This window comes from Euphorbia lathyris, chromosome 1, assembly GCF_963576675.1.
Source record: "Euphorbia lathyris chromosome 1, ddEupLath1.1, whole genome shotgun sequence".
Lineage (NCBI taxonomy): Eukaryota > Viridiplantae > Streptophyta > Magnoliopsida > Malpighiales > Euphorbiaceae > Euphorbia > Euphorbia lathyris.
In genome coordinates this window covers 70,599,690-70,609,111 of record NC_088910.1, presented here as the reverse complement: position 1 = coordinate 70,609,111, position 9,422 = coordinate 70,599,690, and the positions used below count along the sequence as shown (strand labels likewise).

Genomic DNA, 9,422 nt, shown 5'->3' with positions numbered 1-9,422 from the left:
GCTAAAACTCATCTCTGACTTCTCATAATTTATTCGTTGCCCGGATGCCACTTATCATGGACATAGCCTCCCGACTATCTATTGACCATGCGGCACTAGTAATTTCACCCCCGATTACTAATTCAGCCTTAACCTCATTTGCGTAGCTCGAATGCTAGGCAAAGTATTGCAGCGGAAAAGTAAGGATCTTGCACAAAGTCAAAGTGAGGAAACACTCTTTTATTAGAAAAAGAACGCTTTACAAAGGTTAAGTTTACAAAGAAACTCTCAAGGGCACTTACTGTTGGGGTTTAGTGTCCTACAGTCAATTGTTCTAGGATATAAACCAGCTGTAAATGAATTGTTCGTGTACTTAGCCCGGTATTAGATGCAAACTCTATGAGTTGAGTGAAGTCAAAGCTCTCGAAATGTTGTGAAACAAATAGAGTTCTCGTACGAACTCTTTTAGGCTCAAAAACACCTCACATGAATTTCGGGTTAAATCGTGTACTTTCAAGTTCTCGTAAAAATTTTCAATAATCCCGTCTTTATTGCCTTTTTAAATTTCATTATAGAGATAACTTGTGGGTTAGGACTCAATGCTTTTGTTTAGTACAAATCTCGACTTTGCATAAATTCCTTAACTTCGAAATCAAGACTTAAATTTCTTAATTAAACCGATCCTTTGTGATTTTACGTATTTACTTTTGAAGACAAATAACGGAACTTTTAATTACTTTCCGAAGAAGGTAGTGTGTCGGAAAATTTATGAGCCAATAAATTAGTTTAATTAGTTTTTGTTTATTTTATTTTTATTTTTGTTTTTGTTAGTGCAAAACAAACTGTAAGTGCGGGGTTGCACGTCCCTCCGCGTGATTAAAATGATGTTTATTCCAAAGACGTCGGAAAAGAAAAGAAAACAAAAATGAAAATGAAAAAGAAAGGAGCAATTAAAATGGAAGTAGGACGGTGAAGTTATTTTTTTACGTGGGGCGTAGAATGGGATACGCTCCGCGTGAGAGACGCATTGTGTGTTATTCGGGGGCAGAGACTCGGATACGCGGAGCGTGCCCAAAGGGGCGCTCCGCGTAGTCCGAATTTCAGGCCCTTGTGTATGGCAGAAGGTGGTTCACGCGGGGCTTGCTGAAAAGGGCGCTCCGCGTGAACCTTATTAATGCACAAAAAACGTTAAAAACGAACACAAGTATAAACGAAAATAGCGGGATAGTGGAAAAATAAAAGTTAATATTATCTTATTAAATAAGTTAATATTATCTTATAATTAATATTTGGATTTAATTATAGATAATAATAAATAAGAGTTTTATTCCGGATACAACTCTTAATTAATAACGTAATTCTATCTAACTAGGGTTTAAATACAAGAGGTTATAAATACCCCTCCTAATGAGAATTTCGGCCAAGCCACTCCCATCCCGAAGAGAGAGAATTTCGACCCCTACCGTAGAGGACGAAATTTCCATCGCTTGCTTCCATTCGATTAATTTCATCTCTTTCTCTTTATCCTTGATCTTGTGTTGATTTATTAGAGGCAATCTATTTTGGTTGCTATTCATCGGTTGAGATTCTAAATTGTTTGATCTTGTCTTTTGGTTTGTGCTCGTGAACTCGGAATTAGAGTTAAGGGAACTTCGCTAGCAACAATAGATAGTTCTTCTAAAAAGGTATTTCCTTCTATCCTCTTTGTATGAAATAACGATTAACGGATCTTGGTTTAAGGAAATAGGTTAAAATTTTTATATTTCCGCTTCCAGACGTTTGCCTATTTTTCCTCACGTACAATTGCTAAGTTTTCTCACACTTTGGTGGATTTTATTTACTTGTGACTTAAATTCGCTAAGGCAACGAAAGCTTGCTAAGGTGAATCTTGAGAGGCTGAACTAGAGATCGGGAGAGAAATTGCTAGTGCCACACGGACGACAATTGACGAAGGAATTGTGCCCGTGACACATTTCATAGGTGTTCAAAACTCTTTTCAAATTTTCACATTCTACGGTGGTTGCCCTACAAAAGATATTGGAGTTATCCGCGAAAAAAAGTGTAACAGCCGGAAGCCGTGGAGGCTCCGATTTATATTTATCATTATTAGTACACTCATCAAATAGAAAAAAACCCTTACATAGTACGTGGTTAACGAGCAAAACCTAAATCAAACAAAAGGTTAAAAGAAATACTATTTTTAAGGGCTTGATTGGATTGGGGGTTGTGGAGGGTAAATAAAGAAAGGGAAGGGAAGAGAGAGGAAGGGGAAGGAAAGCACTAACCTTACCCTTGTTCGGTTGGATGGTAAGGGTTTATAAATGTTTGTACATTTCCCTTATTTGGAATGAAGGGTTCGTAAGGGAATGAAACATTATAAATGACTAAAATGTACATAGCAACCATGAAGAAAGAAAGCACACCATTAACAAAAATAGAAGAAGAAGAAAACTGATCTAAATCAACGTTGACGGAGTTCAATCGGTGAGGAAGAGACATCGGAAAAGAGGGGAGGAGGAAGTGAGCAGTAGATGCAAATAATAAAAAATATAGATTGTAAATAAAGACTGATTTAAGTACCCGTAATTTTAATATGGGTAATATTGAAAATAAAAGTTTCAACGCTTTTAAACCATCCAATTTGGTGAGCTTAAAAATTAAAAAAAAAAGTGAAGAAATCTAATCCTACCCTTACCCTTAAATTCTATACCTTTCTAAATTTATTTCCGCCAAACAGGAGTTTCCACAAACCCTTGCTAACCCTTGCCCTTACTCACCCTCGCAAACCACTCAACCAATCAAGCCCTAAGTGTCGCTTACCCAAATCTCTTCTTCCGACAGGTTACGACCACTGCCTGAGCTCCGGCCACGAGGAATACGATAACGAGGCCATCAGCTGCAAAAGTAGAAGAGAAAGACCACGATCTCTCAGGTTGTGGTCGGACAAGACGCGATCTACTGGTCTAGTGTTGCGGCGGCAGTAGATCGGAGTCGCAACGGCATTGTATCGGAGTTGCAACGACAGTAGATTGAAGTCGCGAGTTGCTGACCGGACAAAATGCGACCCACTGCTCTGGTTTCGCGACAGGTTGTTCTTTTAAATTTAACGGGTCTTCTCCAATGTAAACGCGATCAGCTGGTCTAGTGAAGAAACCTTGCGCCACCTCCACTGGTCAGTCTGTTTGACTGTGCTTAGATAGTAGATGCATTTCTCTTAATATCTCTTAACTAATGACATTGATGACTCTTGGCCAGAGGGCATTGTATTGTTGACGATTACAGGTATTCTAATAATTGCATAACTTGTACTATATGGTGTTTGACAGTTGATATTCTCTATGTTGTTAATTGTCAAAATGATTTTTTTCTTGATGTAATCTATATGTGGGTTTAATGTTTATATAAATTACTCGATGCATTCGATTGCTGAAGTAGGCTCAAGTGTTTATCAAATGAAGTCCATAAGCAGGGCACAAACCAAGATGACTTCTTTTGGTGCATATTATAAAATAATCTTATTATGCGAGCAACCCAAGTTAGTCTTGCTGTTTAGAAGATATGAGTTATAGGATTACAAATTTACAATGACTGTTGCATGCTATGCATACATGGTAGCACGATATGTTTGGAAAGTTTGAATGATTGATTCTGGATGAGAATATGAGATGGATCCTACTTCTTAGTCATCAATGGTAACCCCACTTTTGTTTGCCCATCCAATTTTTTGATCAGTTGTGGTGTAGCCTAAAATGGAACTTCTATGATGTCAAAAAATGTTAATCTAATTTTTGGGACATTAGGATTCTGTACTTTTAGTTAGTTTCTTGTTGGTTAGTCTATGAAATAGAAATGAAATCAAATCTACGATCAAATATTAGTTGCCAGTATTTGTCTGTTTGATTTGTTATTTATTCTTTTGGATTCTATATTTGCAAAAGTCCGGACAAAGAAGTTTTTTGATTGCTGCACAGCTGCAGTACACTCATTCTCACTTGTTGCATTAGTTTCTGACCTAAATCTATTATTTATTTTTTGAGCAGCATTAAAGCTAGAACAAAGTTGTTGTCTGCAGGGAAATGGTACCTTAGTCTCTACCACCTCATTTAGTTATTTATCTTATTTAAATTCTGTTTGTTATCATCCTTATATATATACATAACTGTTATATAAAGCATCATGAGTAACAAGTAATTCTTTCAATTTTCCTTTACGAATTTTCACTTTGTGTTCTTGTTTATCTGTGGTCACAAATTTTAATAAGGGTGGGGATTCTTCTTGTGGTGGGGATGAGACTTTTGACTGGGACAGTGAAGACGAAAGAGAAATTGAGAATTTTGGGCTGTCTTCTTCAAGTTTGATGATTCATCCTGCAGAAGCTATGGCAACCTCAAGAGAGGTAATGATTCATGTGTTATTTCTCTTTATATTTTGCTGGCAAATAATGGGCACATAAGTGTTGACTATAGCACACCATGTTTTTGCTTATTAAGGTGCTGAGCCAATTACCAACGTTCAACAGAGACAGTTTTGTATTTGTTATTGATATTTGTTAGGTAGATTTGACTTTTTTGTCCACATAGTAAAATTCCGCCACAAGAGCATGTTCAAGTCACCTTGCAATTGAAATTATTTGATTATTTACCATAAATTGGCGAACAACTCTAATTTCTTCTAGTTAAGCTTTTGCTTCTGCTACAATTACGGAATTTCCTTGTACTTATTTGACCGTATTTATCATAATATGAAAATTTCATTGTTAATTTTGTATCTAAACCTAACAATTCCTTCCTCGGAATGAAGGCAAGCTCATCAGCAAGTTCTTCTGGCTGCAAGGTGATTGATAAATTTGTTGGAATGGGGTTTCCTGTAAAAATGGTTGCTGAGGCAATTCAGGAAAATGGTAAAGAATCTTCTTCCTCCCCCCCCTCTGATCTGAATCACCTTTACACTCGTTCGCATAATGTGTGTCCTGACACATGCGCTGAACAATTCATTTCTAACCCTGATGAATTAATTATCAGGAGAGGAAAATACAGATTTGATACTCGAAAAGCTTCTCAAATGCTCGGTCAGTTTTGATTCTTGGATTCTCCCTAAAGTTTGCTTGTTGAGGGTTCATATACGTATTAGGAGATTAAAAGATACTGACGTTTTTTTTCTTTTTGGTTTTCTTGCTTTAAAGGCAAATTCATCTGCTAGCTCTTCTGGATCCAAGATAATTGATCAGTTTGTTGGAATGGGGTTTGATGCACAACTGGTCGACAAAGTAATTCAAGAGAACGGTAATATTCAAGAGAATGGTAAAGGTCCTTAGTTTGCTTTGATGCACCTAATAAGTTTGATTTGTAACCATGTCGTTTAAATGTTTAGGAGAGGGGAATACAGATTCAATTTTGGAGACACTTCTTACATACTCGGTGAGATAATATCTGTCTTTATGCCATATTATCTTGTGTAGTTTCCACTTTAATAGCTTTAATGGTTGAAATGGTCTACTCCACTGTACATCATCTATGTCAGGGAAGTTAAAGGTGCACAAGGCACTCGCACCTCCAATGACTTTATAATTGTTGGAAAATCATAACCAGCATAAGTTTCTACCTCATATACTTGTTGGTTCTTTTGGAAAAACTTGTACAATGACTTTATTTTTTCTTTGCCATTTCTTCTTGCAGGTGATTAAAAACTCTCCTGAAGAGCAGCCAGGTGTCGACTCTGATCAGTGGTCTTCAGAATATGACGGGAACTTTCTCGATGAATTTTCAGACATAGATAGTTCTGAAAATGAGGTAACTATCTGTTTTGGCTATATTACTTGGTTTTATAGTGGCCGTATGACTAATAATTCGACCACAGGGTTATATCTTTTTTGATCATGCTAGACGTTTAAACCTGTAGAAAATGCATCTGAATCTCATACTGATATATATGCTCTGTTGTAAGTTGCTATTTAGTTTGGCTACCTGAACATGCCCATTTAGGATTTTTTTCCTCTTATGATATGTACTTTTCATTGTGAGGTGCATTGAAATAATGGTACTTTCAATCTATCTTGCAGGAAATATTTAAATCTGAGCCTGATGAAGAGGGGAGCACTTTGCTATTCCTGGCAAAGATGGGTTACACTGTCGAGGAGGCTTCAATAGCTCTAGAGAGATGTGGTGTGTATTTTAACTTGTGCTGGCTTTGCAGTGGTATAGAATGTCTTATTATGTATGATGTAAGAAGTAAATTTAATTTGTTTCTGCTGTTCTTTTCAACAATATGTTTGTCTTTTGGAGCGGGGTTTCAGACAAGGGGAGAAAAGGATTTAGTGAGAGCGGGTTATGAGCTTTCTGTTATTAATGAAGATGAGAAAATTGTGTTTTTCCCAAAAAAAAAAATTTTCTTGTTTATATAGCGTGTTGTGGCTGCCACGTGTATTTTTACTACATTGTACACGGGCTTTAACTTTTCTAGGATTAAATTGCTTTCAAATACATAAATTGATTAGCGCGCTAGTTTATTGGACTGTTTTGTGTTTACTATTTTTACATCTAAAGGTCCGTTTTTGGCTATAATGACATTTTGATTGCAGATGTCAATCTTTCATGCAAGGGAAAAGGTGTACATAATTCATCACTTGTTAGCTAGATAGGCTAGATACTTGTTCAATTCTATAATTGGAATTGTGTATTTTGTTTATCCTTCTAAGGAGCATGATAACTAGGTTTGGTTCCTTCAGTTCCTTTTAGTCGATACAACATGAAGTTTCTTCATGCTGAACTAGCAATTCTGCAAATGAAAACTAAGAAACACTTTTCAGTGGGTTACTACTACCCAATACTTCTTCTATAACCTAGTGAGGACCTGTTTGAAGTTTCTTATTTGATAGGAAAATATTTATTGTGGCACTATTTATATTTATTTGATGAGCTGAACAATACTACCATATACTTAGTTCATGACTACTTTGATGTATCCTATCCCGCTACTGAAATACAGCTTTTTTGTTTCTCGATTTAACACATCGCATTACTAATTGGCTTCTTGTATTCTACTCTTTTTTGTGTGTGTGTGTTGGACTTAGTCTCTCTCTTTCTTTGACCTGTATATTCCGGTACAGGATCACATGCCCCAATTGCAGAGTTGACTGATTTCTTATGTGCTGCTCAAATGGCTAAGGCAGCTGATGCTTCAGAAGATAAGGTAATTTTCCCCCCTACTTTGAAGTGTTATTTTTCATCAAGACATATAAAATAAAAATCAAATTATGAGAATCCTCTGAGTTATGGTCGAAGTTGATATATAATATCAGTGAAATGTTAAGTCCTTCCAGTTTTCCATAGAAAGGTTCTACGAAGAAAGTATCATTATTTGATAGCTTTTTGGTATTGGTGACAATTGATAGTTGTAGAACTTAGCAACATGTGATTGATGGGATTGAGTATAAAATGGCACTTTCTGTATCATCTTTAATAAAGTAGGGGTAGATCATTGCTTATCCTTATTTTAGTTATTAGATTAGGTGAATATTCTACTGTCTTGAGGGTTTTGAAAATAAAACTGAAATGATTATGTCGTCATCATATTTGAATATATGATCTGTGTTTAGCTGATTTTCTTCTTCACTTTGACAGCCAAGGATCAAGCGATTTGATGATGATTATCCTAAGCACAAGAAGAGGAGTTTATATGAATACGATATGTGGAAAAAAAGAAAGCAGATGAAGTTAGAGAAGAAGCTCCTACACGGAGATGACGAGATGCTACGGCTCCCGAATCCAATGATTGGATTTGGAGTACCAACAGAGCCACCTGTTTTGACTCATAGGACGCTTCCAGAAGCTGCAAATGGGCCACCATATTTCTATTATGAGAATGTGGCACTTGCTCCTAAAGGGGTTTGGCAAACCATCTCAAGGTTTTTATATGATGTGGAACCAGAGTTTGTGGATTCCAAACATTTCTGTGCTGCAGCGAGGAAAAGGGGCTATGTTCACAATCTGCCCATCCGAAATAGGTTTCCTCTTCTCCCATTGCCCCCGCATACCATAAATGAAGCGCTACCATTGACAAAGAGATGGTGGCCTTCATGGGACCCAAGGACAAAGCTAAATTGCCTGCAAACGTGTGTTGGGAGTGCGAAACTGACTGAGAGAATTCGTAAAGCTGTCGAGTCCTATGAAGATGAACCCCCCTTGAGCGTTCAGAAGTATGTGCTAGATGAATGCCGGAAATGGAACCTGGTTTGGGTTGGGAGGAACAAAGTAGCACCTCTTGAACCAGATGAAGTGGAAATGCTACTTGGTTTTCCTAGGAACCACACAAGGGGAGGTGGTATAAGTCGGACTGATAGATACAAGTCCCTTGGTAACTCGTTCCAGGTGAGGTTATTGCATAGTTTGTATTATGTACCGTTCCTACATTATTCTTTTCATCTCATTCATGTTTTTATAAAATATGTTGGTTATATTTGGTTATGAGTTAACGCTGATTGCTTTAGACTTGAATGTTTCAGGTTGATACAGTTGCCTACCATCTATCAGTATTGAAAGACTTGTTCCCTGGAGGCATAAATCTTCTGTCTCTTTTCTCTGGGATTGGTGGTGCGGAAGTTGCTCTTCATCGGCTGGGTATTCGACTGAAAAATGTCGTGTCAGTGGAGATCTCAGAAGTGAATAGAAATATCGTGAGGTGCTGGTGGGAGCAGACGAACCAGACAGGGACTTTGATAGATATAGCAGATGTGCAAGATCTAAATGCAGAAAGATTAGAGCAACTGATGAAATCGTTTGGAGGATTTGATCTTGTAGTTGGTGGAAGTCCATGTAACAACCTTGCTGGTAGCAACCGACACCACCGTGATGGTCTAGAGGGTAAAGAATCATCCCTTTTCTTCGACTATTGTCGAATTCTGGACTTGGTCAAATGTATGATGACTAGAGATTACAATGTATAATAATAATTTCGTGGCTATTTAGATATACCCCTTTTGATTTCTGGTTTCATCTTTTTGCTGACAATGAATGCACGTGGCTCAAATTAAGATTTATGAATAAAGCAAGCATTAATTATTAGGATTTTGCTACAAAGATTCTGCTTTTCTTTCTTTATTACCCTACGAAGAATCAAGGGTGTTCTTTAGTTTTGGATTTATTGTTGTTATTTAAAAGGTTTAGATGCAAGATTCAAATGCTTTGAGACGGAAGTAGTGCAAGGGCTAAAGAGTATAGCCATTTGGCATTTTGCACTTGCAAACCTTGAAACTGCACACCATTTGTACATACCACAAATGATCCTATTACTCGTTTCAAATAGACCGTTGGTTTGGACCCAAATCATGTACAACTACTACTAAAAGCTCTCGTCTTAACAAAAAAAAAAAAAAAAATCAAAAACAAAAAACAATTAGACATCAAACTAAGTTACAACTGGTTAACAAATTATTACAAGTCTCCTAT

At 36.9% G+C, this 9,422-nt stretch overlaps 1 protein-coding gene across 5 annotated transcripts; it reads left to right on the top strand.

The window, feature by feature from the left end:
- The first annotated feature begins 2,692 nt into the window (after positions 1 to 2,692).
- LOC136201360 (DNA (cytosine-5)-methyltransferase DRM2-like) lies at positions 2,693 to 9,038 on the top strand. Of its 5 annotated transcripts, XM_065992032.1 has the most exons (13): positions 2,693 to 3,151; positions 3,235 to 3,261; positions 4,020 to 4,058; positions 4,241 to 4,375; positions 4,780 to 4,879; positions 5,001 to 5,047; positions 5,162 to 5,279; positions 5,350 to 5,396; positions 5,655 to 5,768; positions 6,038 to 6,140; positions 7,085 to 7,167; positions 7,599 to 8,345; positions 8,480 to 9,038. In XM_065992032.1, exons 3-13 carry the CDS (start codon positions 4,056 to 4,058, stop codon positions 8,918 to 8,920), a joined length of 1,938 nt encoding a protein of 645 aa, XP_065848104.1. In that variant the 5' UTR covers positions 2,693 to 3,151; positions 3,235 to 3,261; positions 4,020 to 4,055; the 3' UTR covers positions 8,921 to 9,038. The 5 variants fall into 5 exon arrangements, with proteins under 5 accessions (XP_065848104.1, XP_065848092.1, XP_065848101.1 ...); XM_065992020.1 differs by lacking the exon at positions 3,235 to 3,261; XM_065992029.1 differs by having other exon boundaries at positions 2,693 to 3,261.
- Positions 9,039 to 9,422: the final 384 nt, after the last annotated feature.

Bases quoted from the DNA above. Each gene is read 5' to 3' on its own strand.
- LOC136201360 (XM_065992020.1), top strand. The intron at 5,769-6,037 runs GTAACTATCTGT...TCTATCTTGCAG, and splicing joins TAGATAGTTCTGAAAATGAG to GAAATATTTAAATCTGAGCC. The intron at 6,141-7,084 runs GTGTGTATTTTA...ATTCCGGTACAG, and splicing joins AATAGCTCTAGAGAGATGTG to GATCACATGCCCCAATTGCA.